Consider the following 18,759-nt stretch of genomic DNA (forward strand, 5'->3'; position numbering starts at 1 on the left):
AAAACAACGGTGAAAATGTCAGGGCAGAATCTAAAATGTTATAATTATATCCTATTATAGTGCACATTTCTTTCTGGTTGATCATTTCCTTGCAAACTGAAGTTCTTTGAACAAAATTTTAGTGGAAGACTCTGGAACAAATGTATAGGATATCCAATAAGAGGGTTTCAAAATGAGGAAGAAAGAATACAGAAAAAAACTTTTAGGATATGCACCACCCCAACTTGCATATTATCAGACACGCTTATAGACATTTCTATCTGCACTTGCTTCTCTCTCTCTCCTCCTATGTCCCTTCCCACTGTGCATCCTGAGAATCAATGTCTCAGTCAGCCACTGGCTTCAGGAGCAGTTGCATGCCTTTCAGGTGTGCTAAGGCAGAATAAAAGAGAAATAGGTAAAGAATCACTGATTACAAGAAGACAAACAGGGTAGTATGTGATCAGAGAAAAAAATAAGTGCATACTGACCACATGGGGGTCAGCTGGACAAGATAAAGAAATAGCAGAGGATGCCTGGCTGTCTGGGGTAGGGGCTCTGCTTTTTGGGTAGAAGGATTCTTTGACATTTCCTTGCGAGCACAAAGCTGTCCTCTGAGTCATGTAGATTATTCTGGGCAGAAGTGAAGGAACAAGGGACAGAGACAAGAGTCATGATTATGCCAGGAAAAACCATGTAGCAACAATGTAGGTAGAAAGCTCAGGAGCCCAGTTCATGGACATGAAACTTTAGGTTAGTTTGGTCCAGCCTCACTCTAAAAGGGGAAATGACATTCAAGAACATCTAAACATTTAATGAAATCCCCTACCAAGAGTTACAAGGACAAAAGCAGTAATAAACTAATGACAAACAAACAGAAAGAACCTCTTAGGATAAAAGGACAAGAAATAGAAGAAATTTCCCCAATACTGACAATGAACATCCTTAGGGAGAAAAGAAGACATTATAGTTATGGGAAGTGATGAAGAATGATCAGAATAAAATAATTCAATAGAAGCTTTTTTTAGTATGGGGGATGTTGAAGTTCTGAGCAAATGATCACATTCATCTGGAAGAATAATTGAAGTTTACCAAGGACAAAATTACAGGAAAAATAATGAAGAGAAAATGTCTTATCAGATAGGAAATACCTTATACAATCATAGTGATTAAAAGAGTACAGTATACTCATAAGACCAGTTAATATTTTTTTACAAAGTGGGTGTGCATACTTAGATTGCACATCTAGATAGTGGAGAAAGATATTATAAATTCTTATTTTGTAATTTAATCTCTTCAAGAAAGTTTACTTTTTTATATTTTATAATTATAACGTATTTTCATAGTTTCATCTATATAATTTAGGAATAAACATATTAAGTGGTAACTAGTATTTAAAATGTTTTTTAAGTATTGGGCTATAAAAAATACTTGGAACCCAGTGATAAAGATCAGTGGAATAGAATTGTTAGTCCAAAAAAGCCCCATGTATATGCGAAAATTTAGTAGGGTGAAACCATCATAAACAGGTTTTAAAAAGTGATATGCCAGAAGTAAAATATTTGCAACATAGACAGAAAAAATTTAATGAGCAAACAATAAATAGATAATTTACAGAATAATTTAATATAGCCCCTAAGCCTTATTACTAATAAAAATTACAGATAAATGAGCTATTTTCTCCTACTGATTGTTTAAAATATTATTACCTGTATCTACCCAAGTCAATTGACTTCATAATTCCACTTTTACAAATTTATCAAAAAGAAACGTTCTTCTACAAATCTGCAGAGCTATATGAAGGAAGCTGTTTATTGCAACATAGTGTGTAATAGCAAAAACTTGGAAATAATTGAAATGCCTATGAACAGCAGACCTATTGGGTACATTTTGATGGAGCCATCCAGTGAAATGCTGTTTATTCAGTTCTTGAAATAAGGTAGATTTAAATGCACTGATGTGGAGAAATGTCTATAACATACTATTACAAGAAAAGGCAAATTTCAGTATTTGTCATATTTTTAAAACATGATGGCTTTGAGAAAATATATAATATTTATTTAAAATTATATTTGCATATAAATGTTATACATAACCTTTAATATATAAATTATATATATGCCAATATATATGTACACATATATTTAAAGTATTACTTATGTATATAACAAATCTCTGAGGATAAAAACTTAAATTTTTAACAGTGGTTCCTTAACGGGAAGGGCAATTGGAGGGGAACACTCTTCATACATTTTTATTTTTTGAAAGTTTTATAATGAACAACTTTATTTCTGTAATTTTTCTTAAGTATGTATTGCTTCTGTCATTTTAAATGGAAATTCATATAAATTAGATGTAAAAGAAGTTGTAACGGTATAGATGAGCCAAAGCAAGGGTGATTGAAAGAATTCAAGGCATTGGTAGTAACATCTTGCTCTTTCCAGGTAAGTCGGGGTGAGAAAAAGGGCAGTGGAGATATCTGTAATAGTCCGCCCGCCAAATGGAATCCTAGGAAGGTGGGGTATACTGATTGCAAGGGTGGCCAGACTTAAGATGACTTGGTAGAAGGCCACCAAAGAAGAGGGGGCCCTTCCTTGCCAATTCAGACAGATGTTATACAACAAGAGACTGGAAAGCATTTTTTAGGAGAATCAATTTATAAACATTTATAAACTATCTAGGGCTGTCTGTATCAAAATGCAAAAAGTTACCTTCTCTCTTTTTTAACCCAAATCACACTTCACTTAGAAAACAAACCAAAAAAAGCAAACAGACAAACATCTTCAATCATTGGCTGCTGAGTACCCAATATGTGCTAACTGTTGTGCTAAGCTGTTTGGGCTGCAAAAGTTAACCCCTTTTATCTAGCTAGCTCAATATTCCCTAAATTTTATGTTACTCATTACAGTGTCTTCAGCAATGACATTGACATCTGACACAAAGCACAGACTTTGTTATAAGAGTCAACTTTATCAGATTTCATTCCCTTATACAATCTTTCAGGATATTTATCTAATTGCTTATCCATGTAATCATACTGGATGTGAGTTTTGGAGCTCTCCCCTGTGTTTCTACAACAGCCTAGGTAATGTCAAAACTGAACTCAATACATTGCCATGCAGTTATCAGCTTACATGACTGTCTTCCTCTGGAGTCTGGATTTTCTAGGCATGGAAACATGCTTTTGAATTTCCAATGCCTAGCATAGTGCCTGTTATACAATAAGTTCTCAATAGTGGTTGGTTGACAAAATACATTAATATAGTAACTCAAAAGAAATTAAAAGTGCGTTGGTAAGGTCTTCATGTTTACAATTATTTCTTAAAGTATAACTCAAGGCTCATTACTAACAAGAACTGATTTACACGAAGCCTCTTCTTAAAGGTGAGGAAAACTTGGGTTTTTTTGTTTGTTTGTTTTTTGGTATTTTTCTGAAGCTGGAAATGGGGAGAGACAGACAGACTCCCGCATGCGCCCGACTGCGATCCACCCGGCATGCCCACCAGGGGCAACGCTCTGCCCACCAGGGGGTGATGCTCTGCCCCTCTGGGGCGTCGCTCTGTCCTCTGTCGCGACCAGAGCCACTCTAGCGCCTGGGGCAGAGGCCAAGGAGCCATCCCCAGCGCCCGGGCCTTCTTTGCTCCAATGGAGCCTTGGCTGTGGGAGGGGAAGAGAGAGACAGAGAGGAAGGAGAGGAGGAGGGGTGGAGAAGCAGATGGGCGCTTCTCCTGTGTGCCCTGGCCGGCTATCGAACCCAGGACTTCTGCACGCCAGGCTGACGCTCTACCACTGAGCCAACCGGCCAGGGCCGGGTTTTCTTATTGATACTAGTACCTAACAATGAACTTGCCTAGCATGTAGCAGGCCTGAGACAGAGGTTTGCAGACATGAATCGAAAGCTAGACATTCTCTCCACAAATAAAGGTATTTGAGTCATTAAGAGAAAAATCTCTATTTCATGGTCTTAAACCTTATCTACTTGCCACCAGTCAGCTACCTAAAATGGGTGACCTGGATTACAAGAAGAAGCAATTTAGCAGCATCAGGTTCTTCAGGGCGGAACAATACACACTGTCCTTTGCAAAAAGTACAGTGTGTCTGTAAAGTCATGGTGCACTTTTGGCTGGTTGCAGGAAAGCAACAAAAGACGATAGAAATGTGAAATCTGCACCAAATAAAAGGAAAATTCTCCCAGTTTCATAACTATTCAGTGCAGTTCGATGTGGGCTCACGCACAGATTCTTTATGGCTCCTTAGGTAGCTATCCCATGTAGCCTCTACAGACTCATCATTGACTGATGGCCTACTAGAACGGGGTTTCTCCAGCAAACTGCCAGTTTCCTTCAACTGCTTATCCCACCGAGTAATGTTATTCCTATGTGGTGGCGCTTCGTTATAAACGCGCCAATATTTACATTGCACTTTGGTCAGGGATTTGAATTTAGCGAGCCACAGAACACACTGAACTTTCCTCTGTACTGTTCACATCTCCACTGGCATGGCCATGGGCTGTATACACAGTGTTATGTCATCATCTGCGCATGCCCACATGCTGCCACATCATCCTACAGAGACTAGGAGGGTTTTCTTTTTATTTGGTGCAGATTTCACTTTTCTATCGTCTATTGTTGCTATCCTGTGACCAGTCAAAAGTGCACCATGACTTTACGGACACACTGTATATTATCTGCTTAACTGATACACTGATTCAATAATTGTCCTAAATAGAATTTCTTGCACTGGTGGAGAATTAGGAGGCTACAGTGTGGCCAGAAAGAACCTCTCTAAGGTAAAATTGTGAAACTTTCTTCCTTTGCTTCACCATAATATCTTCCTTTTCTGCAGTCTAGTTTTTCTTCCAGTCCATCTTTTCTTTGTCCTCAGTCCCAGGTACTAACTGTTCCTACATGATCTCCTCTTGGAAGAAAAGTAGATGTGATAAGAGTAAATGTGATAACACTCTAGCATTGTGTTATCCAACACAGTAGCCACTAGTTGCATATGGCTTTTCACATTTCATTTTTTTTTTATTTAGAAAATTAAATTTAACAAGGCAACATTGACCCATAAGAGTACATAGGTTTCAGGTAAACATTTCTATAGCATTTAGACTGTTGATTATGTTGTATACCCACTACCCAAGTCAAATCATTTCCCATCACCTTAGATTTGTCCCTCTTTACACCCTTCCTCCAACCCACATCTCCCTCCCCTTGGTAACCATTTCACTTTTATCTGTGTCCATGAGTCTTAATTTTATATCCCACCTATGTGTGTAAAAATAAAATAAAATGGAGAAATGTGGTTCCTCAGTCTCATTAGCTACATTTAAAACGTTCAACACCCATACATGACTATTGGCTGCCATACTGAACAGAGCAGATCTAGAAAATTTCCATCATTCCAGAATCATCACTTTAGTGAGCATGCCTGTAATGTTCTACCAAGTATAGTAACACACTTGCTGAATATGTATGAATTAATTGATTTAATTTAATATAGTAGAATCTTGACACAAATCAGAATTTGCCTAGAAAATTTCAGAATCCTCAGTTTTATGAATAGCTCTATAAATTCATAATTTCATTTTAAAAATTTGGTTTATATTCAATATTACTTTGTATTAGTTTCAGGTGTACAGTATAGTAATAAAGCAATCAATACTTTTTTATTTATTTAAATTTTATTCAGAAAATTAAATTTAATGTGGTGCCACTGATCCATAAGAGATAATCATATTCAGGGAGTCCTTGGGTTATAACAGTCTTGACATATGATGTTTCGAGTTTACTACACTTATTAAAAAATTGAGACTTGAGTGTTTTGGCTTAGGCCATTAGTAGTGCCATACTTACAGACTATGTGGGTGAACCAGTTTGGTTGAGCATGGCGGAAGAATATGCATTAACATGGCATGTGAGTGAGGGAGTTGGCATCCCCCAGTATGCGTACCTATGTCATTTTGGGCTGTTAATAGCACAAGTATTCCATTTGTGTTAGACTAGGGTGTGTTTTGACTTACACCAAAATTCGGGTTACATCACTGTTGTAGGAATGGAACTGAGTTGTAACCTGAGGAACCCCTGTACTTTATAAAGTGGTTCCCTCAATATTTCAAGTACCCACTTGGGTACAATAAATTCATACCTTTAGAAAATATTAATAACCCATCTTCACAAGACTTTTTGGGGAGAACTAAATAAAATTTATATCAAATTATAAAATGAGCGGGTCATATTTTAAGGAAAGATAATTCCATGAGTCGGTGCCAATATATTCTATTTGCTAGAAATGTATATAGAACTTGGACTAATGTTTTACGTCTAGCATTCTAATAAAAGTAATATGCAAATATGTATCTTTGCATCAAATTTCTTTCTTTTAGTGAGAGTGACAGACAGGATTAGACAGAAAAAGAGAGAGATGAGAAGCATCAATTCTTTGTTGTGGCACCTTAGTTGTTCATTGATTGCTTTCTCATATGTGCTTGACCAGGGAGCTCCAGCAGAGTGAGTGACCCCTTGCTCAAGCCAGTGACCTTGGGCTCAAGCCAGTGACTTTGAGCTTCAAGCCAGTGATCTATGGGCTCAAGCCAGCAGCCATGGGGTCATGTCTATAATCCCATGCTCAAGCTGGTGAGCCCATGCTCAAGCCAGATAAGGCTGTGCTCAAGCCAGTGACCTCAGGGTTTCAAGTCTGGGTCCTCTGAGTCCCAGGCCAACATTCTATCCATTGCACCACGGCCTGGTCAGGCAAACCAAGTTTCTTAAACATTATTCTCAAGATCTTTATGTCAGGAAAATACTCACTCATTTTCCTCCAAAAAGGCTCTTTATAATATACCATACATTTGATAACTGAACCCAAAGGCACACGAGTGATCAGCTGGTTTCTCATCATTGGCAGAGGGGGATTAAAATGAATCTTCATGCCCAGAATAGGAGGAATAGCACTAATCACATACTTAGCCTGGTAAAACAAAAACAAACAAACAAAAAAAATGTGGTTAAACATTTTTGGTGGGTTGTGCTTTTTCCCCCTAATATTTCTCCTTCATTTCACTCTTCTCTCCATCTGTCTCTTAACAGAAAAACTAGAAGAATCTTGTTAAAACCAAAATGAGCCCTTATTTTTCCTAATTCAAAACTTTCCATAACTTTCCATCATACTTGGAGTGAAAACCAAGGTCCTCACAGTAACTTTCAAGGCAATATATAAAATGGATCCCTGTTACATATGATTTCACCTCCTGTTACTCTTCCTCTCAATTTTTAAGTCTGCCATTTTGACAAACTTGCTGTTCCTTCATCATGCCAGGGCTTTTGCACTGGTTGTTTTGTCTACCTGAAATGTTCTTCCCTCAGAGGGTTACATGGCTCAATTCTTCTTCTCTTTTGATTCTGTGCTAAAATGTCACATTCTGAGTGAGTCCTTCCTTGATGACCTCTTTAAAATTGCATGGCCAGCCTGACCTATGGTGGCACAGTGGATAAAGCATCGACCTGGAATGCTGCGGTCACCATTTTAAAACTCCAAGCTTGCCCAGTCAAGGCACATACAAGAAGCAACTACAAGTTGATGCTTCCCGCTCCTCCCTATCCCATTTAAAAATATTACATGACCAGTTGTTCCACCTCACCTTCTGGCAGACTCCCTCCTCCTTCCCTGCTCAATTTTTTTCCAGAGTATTTATCATTACCTGGCATACTCGATATTTTAACTATATATATATAGTTGATTATGGTTTTTCTCCTGCACTAGAATGTAAGCCACATGAAGGCAAATAATTTTATCTGTTTTGGTCATGGTTCTGTTCCCAACTCCTAGAATAATGCCAGGCACATAGAAGGCACTTAAGATTTTTCAAAGAAATATTTTCTTTGTGTTTTTCTAATTATGTAGGATCTCAATACAGAGGGTTTAAAATATATTATTTTTTTATAAACCCAAAACAAAATTTTCTGTTTCTCTTTTCTTTTCTTTCAGATAGAATGAGCTTTTTCACTTTTGGCAAAGGGATTGTCTGTGAAGTCTGGAATAGTATTGGCTTAATTTAAACTTTGGTTATCTAAGGGACTCTGTCCTCTTCCCCTTTCTTTCAGTCTCTTGGTTACCTCATAAACCTCATGATTTAGGGTCTCCACAAGGACATTTTCTCCTGTCTGGTCAATGTGGGTCACAGGCCTCTCCAGCTTCACTTGATCCCCAAGGAGGTCCATTATCCGCTCACACACTTGACTAGATCCACCCACAAACTTCCTCTCCTGGACAGAAAAAAAAAGATTAAAAAGGTAGGTAAGAAATGTAAGAATGAGTATAAATTATTAAATTGGTAGTTTCCCTCACATGTTTTTTTGTGATATATAGAAATTTTTTTGTTGTTGTTGGGAATAGTGTTCTACCATTGTCTAAGTAGTGATTGCTGGATTTTGATGAAATTACAGTTTTTCTAACAGCAACCTTCCAGGTTATGTTTCTGCAGATTTCCAAGTTCTAGCTATAGCTGGAGAACCTTACCCTGACTCCATGCTCCACCTGTCTGGTCACTACCCCTACTCTATGTTTTATCTGCATCTTTTTGTTGAGTTGCTGGGACTGATGAAGCTATACCTACAGCTGGGCTATCATTTTTGTGAGGCTGTTTTTCCCAGCCTTATTATTCAGGCATAGGACCTCCCTGGCCCACCCATTCCCAGGCTAGCTTACTGCCTAATGCAAGTTGCCTAACTCATCCTGGGTCAGGTACCTGCTGCTTCTGTAGATACTGAATCATTTTTCCTGAACCTTTATAAAGCTTCCAAATGTTCTGCATGGTTGTACACAGTTGAGCTGACTGCTTCCTCCTAAATTTTCACTTCAGTTAAATTTTAAAAGACTATTTCAAATAAGTTTTGGAAGAAGGAAGAAAAGAAGGAGGAAAAGAGGAAGAAAAGAAGGAAAAAATAAGGGAATGGAAAGGAGGAAGAGGGTGAGGAAGAGGAAGGAAAGGAAAGGATAATGACTACCAAGCAGATTATATAAGAACTCAAATCCACTTCCTACCATGCCTAACACAGTGCCTTATATATACAATGCTGGGGCTCAGGAAATAGGCAATGAATGAATTAATTAATTCCACATGTGTGTTTTAACTTAAAAATGCATTTTTTACCATCCTTGTCGAGTTTTCCAAGAAATGTTCAAGCTATGTCCATCAGAGGTTTTCCTATAAGCTTATCAAATAATAACCAAATGTATATCCAAATAAAAAATTGCAAAAGTATATAAAAGAGACAACCTTAATCTTAAAATTACTTCGGCTGCTGGTTTCTCACAATGATTATAAAAAACCAACCAACCAAACAAACAAAAAAGATTGTCTCTCAAAAGCCACCTTGAGTTACCATGATAAAGTTCTAAAAGCCACAAGCCTGCCTCTTGCCTGATTCATCTTTTCATGACTGAATGAGGATGTCAATCTTTCAGTTAGGCAGGGGTGGTCTTCTGTTGGAATGGTAAGGGTATGGATAGGTACCTGTCCTCCATTGGTTGTTGAGATGATCCTGGTTGTGCCACCACACTGCTTCACATACCACAGGAACCACAGAGCAGAGACCTCATGGATTTCCGCAGTGACACACAGGTTCACAAACAGAGTAGCAAACTTCTTTGCAGATCTACTCAGGAGGAAACAAGAGAAAAATGATAAATGCAAAAGGGAATCATCTTAATTCTCTGGAAATTATTCAAGCAATAAATTTACTTTCTTAAGTTTGGCACAACGTATCAAGTCATAGAAAATTATCACTAGAATCCTGTATTATGAAACATGACATCAGTGATTTGGGGACTATGAGATTTCTTTTCCTCTTAATCAAAATATCTTACTCAGAATCAGCTTGTACTCCATATTTTGTGCTACCTTGATTTCTCACCACACACTTACTACTCTTCCAGTGAACCCCATCTCAATAAAAAGATTCACCACTCTAAAAATCAACTTTAATTTCTGTTTTTCCATCATCCTCTCCTCATCCAATCCATCAGAAAGTCCTACTGTCTTTCACCATATCATTCTACCTTCATCATCACCAATTTAGCATCATTTCTTGCCAGAGGTACTGCAATTATTTCTTCCCAACCAGTCTCTCTACCTCCATTTGTCATCACCTGGTATCTTATTCATTACACTAGAAGCCAAAAGCTTTTCATCTCCCTTACATCCATGGTGCTCTTTCTAAAGTGTAAATCAAGTCATGTCATTTCCTTGCTTAAAAACTTCCAGTGGCTGTGCCCCTCCAAATGTGGTTATTCTAATAAATGGAGAAGTGAGCCAAAAACAAACAAATAAACAAACGAACTTCAAGTGGCATCCTAGCAAAATCAGAATAAGATTCAGATCTTTGACCATGGCTGCCCAAGTCTGAAGTGATGGAGCCCATGCCTGCCTTCTCTATTTCCTCCTGTACCTGCTATAGTTATTTTAATGTATCCTGAGAAAGATGAACTCTTATATTTCTATTAAAATGAGCACTGACTTCTACATTCTCAGCATCCTGACATCCTCTATCATTTTACTATGCTATAGTTATCTTTAGAACTCTTTTCACTGTCTTAAATTATTTTAATTATAGTTTTATTATTTTTATTCCTGTCTCCCTTTCTAGAATATAACCAATGACATATGTATCTTAACTTTTCTGCTCTCCATAGTGTCTCCTTTAATAAAAGTGCCTGGAACATAATAAGCACTCAATAATTACCTGTTGGATGACTGAATGAATGGTTGATGAGAAATATCAACTAAACATTATTTTAAAATTATATATAATGCACACAGGATATACTAGGTACTGTACCAAACGTAGAATTAGTCACAGCTATCTACTCTGTCATTTTACTGCCTAATGGAAGACAAGCTCAAAGGATGGAAAAGGAGAAAAAGCAATTAATAGAGTATAGATAAGTGAACTTTTGTTTGAAGTTATCAGGTAAATAGTGTTAGGTTATATCCCATCAGCATATACTCCAGAAAGTAAATGGTTTAATACAATCCCAATGACTCAGTTATATCTAACACATATGAAAATTCACCAGTAATGTTTACTCTAGGATATCTTTAATAATAATCAATTCTCCTTTTGACTTTGACATAAATTTTATGTGTTGTTGTTAATCTGGTTATGTCTGACTCCGAAATTGCCACCTGGTAGTGCTGCTGACTGTGAATAAAATAAATAATGCTTTCTTCTATTTTTGAACTCTTTCACATTCCATATTTTTTAAACCGATTATTTTACTGAATTGCCATAACTATAAAAGTTATTTTTCATAATTTTTACTATTTTTCCTTATTTCACAAGCTCAGAAACAGTTTCAGAGAGGTTAATATATATTACACGAATCACTAAATGGTTTAACTTCAAACCACATTATATCTGATTCAAATCTCATGATTTTAATACCTCAAAGTGCTTTATAATTAATCACCTGGCAAGTCAACTCATTAAGGGGCACCTCTCTACTCTAGTGTACCTTTACTCTGGAAGTTTTAAAATCATACATAAAACACATACAAGTTACTGACAATGTTTGCAGCCATAACAACCAGACAGAACTTTTGTGACTGTCTCCCCATCATGTAGTCAGCAAATGGTATAATATATATGTTGAAGTGACTTAGAGTTAGTTTTTTAAGATTCTTTATGATAATTGAAAGGATAAAAATGGTTGACTCGTAGTTTCTTTGCAGAGGCAATTTGTGGCACTTATCTAAAGCAAATGTCCAAATATCGCTTTAAAATATTACTTCAAAGTAAAAACATCCTTTGCTGTTTCCAGATGTTCTGTTTCTTTTATTCCTTGTTTTATAGGTGAATTAAAGCAGCATAAGGTAAAGGGAATAATATATAACTAAAACAATACTAGCCTAGCTAGAAGGCAATATTAAACATAAAAATATGGCTACAATTACAGTTGTTATTTTGCTAATATGGTGAGAAAAAAATAACCCTGGTTAGTAATAGAAGAAGATCTAAAAGTAATTCTCTCTGGAGGGCTAGGCCATTCCTGTTTTTGTTTGATTTACTCTGGAAGTTTAGTGAGAAAAGAAATGAGAAGAACAATATCTGAAGATAGGGTCAAGGAAGTTAGTACAATAATATTTTTGTAATATTTGGCCTGTTGACTTGTTAACAGATAAATGTTACTATATTTTCTACATGAAAAATATAGACACATTCTTTAAAATTTGAAAAGTTCATAAAATAAAAGAGAATGATTATCTTCTATACTTTCTGCTCCCCGAAAGTTAATCACTAGTCTCACTTGATGCATTTTTTCTATTTATAAATTTTAAAAAGTAATTTACATAACTGACCACATCACAAATTTAATTTGTTTCTGAAAATCACTTTATAAATAATAACTTAAAGAATGATTAACATTAGCCATTGAATGTATGATTGCACTTTAGTATGAATTATGATAGGTTAGATATTCCAGAGATTACTTCCTTTAAAACCAAGTAATATATATCTTTTACATCTTGCTTAAGAAAAATTAGAAAATTACCTTGTGTTCATATATTCTTATTATTATCTCAGGATACTTTATTTTGTCAATCACCAACAACCTAGATTTTCATTAAGAGAAGGACTAGGCCAAGGATTATGACAGAAAGTCAGATTTCTATGATCTCAAAAGAATATAAGTAGTCTTATTTTCAGGGAGCTTTTAAGTTCTCTGGCCTGACCAGGCAGTGGCACAGTAGGTAGAGCATCGGTGTGAGACAATGAAGACCCAGATTCAAAACCCTGAGGTCACTGGCCTGAGCATGGAGTTGCCACCTTGAGCATAGGATCATAGATATGGCTCCATGGTCACTGCCTTGAGCCCAAAGGTCACTGCCTTGAAGTCCATGGTTGCAGGACTGAGCCCGAGCTTGTGGGCTTGAGCAAGGGGTAACTGGCTGCAAAAAAACACTAAAGTGCTTGCTACAAAAAATGAATAAATAAAAATTAAGTTGTCTGGGTAGAAACTAACTAACTAAATTTGTAAAAAAGCTTTATAATAACATAAGTTATAAAATAAATGCAGGTAATTTAAATACTCAAAATATTTTCAAAATCTAATATATAAAATTTTAAAGTAAATTCTGTGATTTTATTTCATTCAACATAGGTTATGTTACAAATCACAATCTCAAGAAAAGTGGTAAATAGTATTAGATAAGTGTTTAAAAAAATAAAGCTAATAATAAGCATTGACTTCATGACAATAAAAGAATTTTACTATTCCACAATTGGTTGCTTTTAAAAGTTGAAGGTATCGGGGGGACCTGAAGATAGCAGCAGTGTAGGCGATGCAGACACCCAGCTCTCACCACCAAACTGGAATACAAATCAATTTAGGAAAAATCAGCTTGAAAAATCAACTCTGGACTACAGGAACAGCTCTCAAAAACCAAAGCAAAGGAGAAGCCACAACAAACTTGGTAGAGAGCACCTGAATCTCCCCTGCTTACAGGAATGGAGGGGGGGGGGGCTGAGAGCCCAGAGGGGCTCTCACTCCAGGGAAAAGAGCAGATAATACTGCTCACAGCCACTTGCCTGGAGACTAGGGAGCAAGGTGTGTTGAAAGGACCAGCTTATCTCCCAAGTGGAAAGAAGAGAGAGACGGACAGAATGTGAGGGGCAAAGGAGTGCAGGAGACAACGTAAAAATGCTGACTAATCCATGCTGGAGGTGGCCATAGCTGGGGGAGGAACTGATCCTTCCACAAAACAGTACTGAATTGCTTCTGGATCAGAGATCTCCAGACATCTCTCCAGCTCCAAAGAGCACAACAAGACACAGCTGACAACAAGAAGTGGGGAGGAGGGGCAGTAATTCAGGTCTCCATGAACATCCCCCTACTGAAGCTGGGAAAACGCCCTTCCCCCAGAGAGAATGGTTGGTGGAAGAAGCCTTGTTGTTACACCCATCTCAATCTTGGATACAGTTTCAAGGGGCTGCTGAGATCAGTAAACAATACTATCACCTGTTAAGAAAACAAACAAATCAAGACTTCAGAGCTGCCCAAATCCGAAAGTGGATTACAAATAATAGCTGGTACCAACCCAAGAAGACCTAGAAATAACACAATTGAAAACTGGAGGCAGACAACACCAAGTCTAGACTCAACCAACTCTACAAACAAAACATCCAAACACAGATAATGAGAAGACAAAGAAGTGCAATCCAAATGAAACCACAAGAGAAATTTTCAGGAGATGAACTGAGTGATATGGAAATAATCAAACTTCCAGATGCGGAGTTCAAATGATTGTAAGGATGCTTAGGGATCTTAGAACAACAATAGATGGTCATTACGAACACCTAAATAAAGAAATAGCAAGTATAAAAAAGGATATTGAAATATTAAAAAACAATCAGTCAGAGATGACAAATACAATATCAGAAATAAAGGCCACAATGGAAGTAATTGAAAACAGGATGGATAGAGCTGAGGATCAAATCAGCGAGTTGGAGGACAACTTGAATGAAGGAAAGAAACCAGAGAAGAAAAAAGAAAAGAGACTCAAAAAGTCTGAGGAAACTCTTAGAGAGCTCTGTGACAACATGAAGAGAAATAACGTTCGCATCATAGGAGTTCCTGAAGAAGAAGAAAAATAACAAGGGATAGAGACTTTGTTCAATCATATCATAGCTGAAAACTTCCCTAAATTAATGCAAGAGAAACTCTCACAGGTTCAAGAAGCACAGAGAACTCCATTAAAGAGAAACCCAAAGAAACCTACACCAAGACACATCATAATTAAAATACTAAAGCTAAGTGATAAAGAGAAAATATTAAAAACTGCAAGAGAAAAAAAAGTTATCACCTACAAAGGAGCCCCCATAAGGATGACATCTGACTTCTCAACAGAAACACTTGTGGCCAGAAGGGAATGGCAAGAAATATTCAAAGTAATGCAGAACAAGAACCTACAACAAAGACTACTTTATCCAGCAAGGCTATCATTTAAAATTGAAGGAGAAATAAAAAGCCTCCCAGACAAAAAACAACTCAAGGAATTCATTACAACCAAACCAATGCTGCAGGAAATGTTAAGGGGCCTGTTGTAAACAGATCAAAGTGGGAAAAGAATACAGCAAAAAAGAAATACGGCTTTAAAAAATAAAATGGCAATAAACAACTACATATCAATAATAACCATAAATGTAAATGGATTAAATGATCCAATCAAAAGACATAGGGTAGCTGCATGGATAAGAAAACAGGATCTGTATATATGCTGTCTACAGGAGACACACCTTAGAACAAAAGATGCACATAGACTGAAGGTAAAAGGATGGAAAAAAAATATTTCATGCAAATGGAAATGAAAAAAAAGCTGGGGTAGCAATACTTATATCAGACAAAATGGACTTTAAAACAAAGGATATAGTAAGAGATAAAGAAGGCCACTACATAATGATAAAGAGAGTAATCCAACAGGAAGATATAACTATTATAAATATCTATGCACCTGATATCATAACACCTAAATATATAAAGCAGACTTTGATGGATTTAAAGGGTGAGATGAACAGAAATACTATAATAGTAGGGGATTTAAATACCCCACTAACATCACTAGATAGATCCTCAAGAAAGAAAATTAACAAAGAAACAGCAGACTGATTGGTAACACTAGATCAACTCGATTTAATAAATATCTTCAGAACCTTTCACCATAAAGCAGCAGAATATACATTCTTTTCAAATGCTCGTGGTACATTCTCTAGAATAGACCACATGTTAGGGCACAAAAGTGGTCTCAACAAATTTAAGAAGAGTGAAATCATATCAAGCACTTTCTCCAATCACAACGGCATGAAACTAGAAATGAACCACAACAAAAAAGCTCAAAATTTCTCAAACACATGGAAACTAAATAGCAGGTTGTTAAATAACGAATGGATTAAGAATGAGATCAAAGAAGAAATAAAAAAAATTCCTAGAAATGAATGACAATGAGCATACAACAACTCAAAATTTATGGGACACAGTAAAAGCAGAACTGAGAGGGAAGTTCATAGCACTACAGACACTTTAAGAAGCTAGAAAAAGCTCAAATAAACAACTGAACTCTGCATTTAAAGAACTAGAAAAAGAACAGCAAGTAAAGCCCAAATGTAGTAGAAGGAAGGAAATAATAAAGATCAGAGCAGAAATAAATGACATAGAGGCTAAAGAATACAGAGGATCAATGAAACTAGGAGCTGGTTCTTTGAAAAGGTAAACAAAATTAATGAACCTTTAACTAGACTCACCAAGAAAAAGAGAGAGAGGACTCAAATAAATAAAATTAGAAATGAGAGTGGAGAAATAACAACTGACACAACAGAAATACAAAATATTGTAAGAAAACACTATGAAGAATTGTATGCCAAAAAACTAGACAACCTAGATGAAATGGACAAATTCCTTGAAACATACAATCTTCCAAAAATCAATCTGGAAGAATCAGAAAACCTAAATAGACCGATTATACCAAATGAGATTGGAACAGTTATCAAAAAACTCCAAACAAAGAAAAGTCCGGGGCCTGATGGCTTCACAACTGAATTCTACCAAATATTCAAAGAAGAACTAACTCCTATCCTTCTCATGCTATTTCAAAAAATTCAAGAGGAAGGAAGACTTCCAAGCTACTTTTATGAGACAAGCATAATTCTGATTCCATAACCAGGCAAAGACAACACAAAAAAAGAAAATTATAGGCCAATATCTCTGATGAATATAGACGCTAAAATCCTCAACAAAATATTAGCAAACCGGATCCAACAATATATGGAAAAAATCATACACCATGATCAAGTGGGATTTATTCTGAGGAGGCAAGGCTGGTACAATATTCATAAATCGATCAATGTGATTCATCACATAAACAAAAAGGTAAAAAACCACATGATAATTTCAATAGATGCAGAAAAAGCATTTGATAAAATCCAGCACCCATTGATGATCAAAACTCTCAGCAAAGTGGGAATACAGGGAACATACCTCAACATGATAAAGGCCATCTATGACAAACCCACAGCCAACATCATACTCAATGGGAAAAAATGAAAAGCCATTCCCTTAAGATCAGGAACAAGGCAGGGGTGCCCCCTTTCACCACTCTTATTCAACATAGTTCTGGAAGTCCTAGCCACAGCTATCAGACAAGAAGAAGAAATAAAAGGTATTCAGTTTGGAAAAGCAGAAGTAAAACTATCATTATTTGCAGATGATATGATATTGTATATAGAAAACCCTAAAGTCTCAGTCAAAAAAATACTGGGCCTGATAAATGAATTCAACAATGTGGCAGGATATAAAATCAATACTCAGAAATCAGAGACATTTTTATATGCCAACAATGAACACTCAGAAAGAGAAATTAAGGAAACAATCCCCTTCACTATTACAACCAAAAAAATAATGTACATAGGAGTAAACTTAACCAAGGAAACTAAAGACTTGTACTCGGAAAATTATAAAACATTGAGGAAGAAATAAAAAAAGATACAGACAAGTGGAAGCACATACCGTGTTCATGGATAGGGAGAAAAAACATCATTGAAATGTCTATATTACCCAAAGCAATCTATAAATTCAATGAATTTCCTATTAAAATACCAATGGTATACTTCAAAAATATAAAACAAATATTCCAAATATTTATATGGAATCAAAAAAGAACATGAATAGCCACAACAATCTTGAAAAGAAAGAATAAAGTGGGAGGTATCACACTTCCTGATATCAAGTTATACTACAAGGCCATTGTACTCAAAACAGCCTGGTACTGGCATAAGAACAGGCATACAGATCAATGGAACAGAACAGAGAACCCAGAAATAAATCCACACCTTTATGGTCAATTGATATTTGACAAAGGAGGTAAGAGCATACAATGGAGTAAGGACAGTCTCTTTAACAAATGGTGTTGGGAAAATTGGATAGGTAAATGCAAAAAAACTAAACTCCAAGTTACATCATTCACAAAAATAAACTCAAAATGGATAAAAGACTTAAATGTAAGTCGCAAAACCATAAACATCTTGGAAGAAAACCTAGGCAGTAAAATCTCTGATATCTCTCGTAGCAATATTGTTGCTGAATTATCTCCATGGGCCAGTAAAATAATGGACAGAATGAACAAATGAAACTATATCAAACTAAAAAGCTTTTGCATAGCGAAAGACACCATGAACAAAATAAAAAGACAACCCATACAAGGATTTATTTTAAAATCCATGAGGAGTTGCATCCATAAGGAGTTTCAAATATATATGTATGCTAATGTATCTACACTTGACCACCACTGAGGAGCACAAAAGTATTCCTACATCAACACCTTGATAAATTAGATCTTTAAGCTAATGGTCTTTAAACTATTCTAAGTAGGTAACATATTGTTTTATTTTTCTTTTCTTGAGAATTTTATAGAATAATACTAGCTTTATGATGCAAAACTTTTCCAAAGTATACTTGAGATGTAGACACCTTTAGGGCAGCACCCTAAAGATCCAGGAGTCTGGTTTTGTTATAGCCTCTGTAGTTTCTAGCTTAGAGATACATCCCAGGAAAGGGTGAGTGATATATGATTTTCTCCCTCACATAAGTATATAGTATACAAATAGCAGTCTGTTGAACATCTCATTATTTTAAAGGTTAGAAACAAGTTCATTTATTCATTTCACAAATCATTACTAAGAGTTACTATGTGCTACACAATGTGCTAGGCATTGATGAATATCAATATTT

The 18,759-nt window shown here is 36.1% G+C and overlaps 1 protein-coding gene across 1 annotated transcript in view; it reads right to left on the reverse strand.

The window, feature by feature from the left end:
• Positions 1–18,759, reverse strand: part of MAOB (monoamine oxidase B) — a 165,553-nt gene that overhangs the window by 34,511 nt on the left and 112,283 nt on the right. Inside the window, exons 6-8 of the mRNA XM_066249767.1 lie at positions 9,494–9,635; positions 8,094–8,243; positions 6,789–6,948 (exon numbers count right to left, since the gene is read on the reverse strand). Coding sequence (XP_066105864.1) covers positions 6,789–6,948; positions 8,094–8,243; positions 9,494–9,635 — 452 coding nt within the window. The remainder of the gene's footprint in view (positions 1–6,788; positions 6,949–8,093; positions 8,244–9,493; positions 9,636–18,759) is intronic.

This window comes from Saccopteryx bilineata, chromosome X (genome assembly GCF_036850765.1).
Source record: "Saccopteryx bilineata isolate mSacBil1 chromosome X, mSacBil1_pri_phased_curated, whole genome shotgun sequence".
NCBI lineage: Eukaryota > Metazoa > Chordata > Mammalia > Chiroptera > Emballonuridae > Saccopteryx > Saccopteryx bilineata.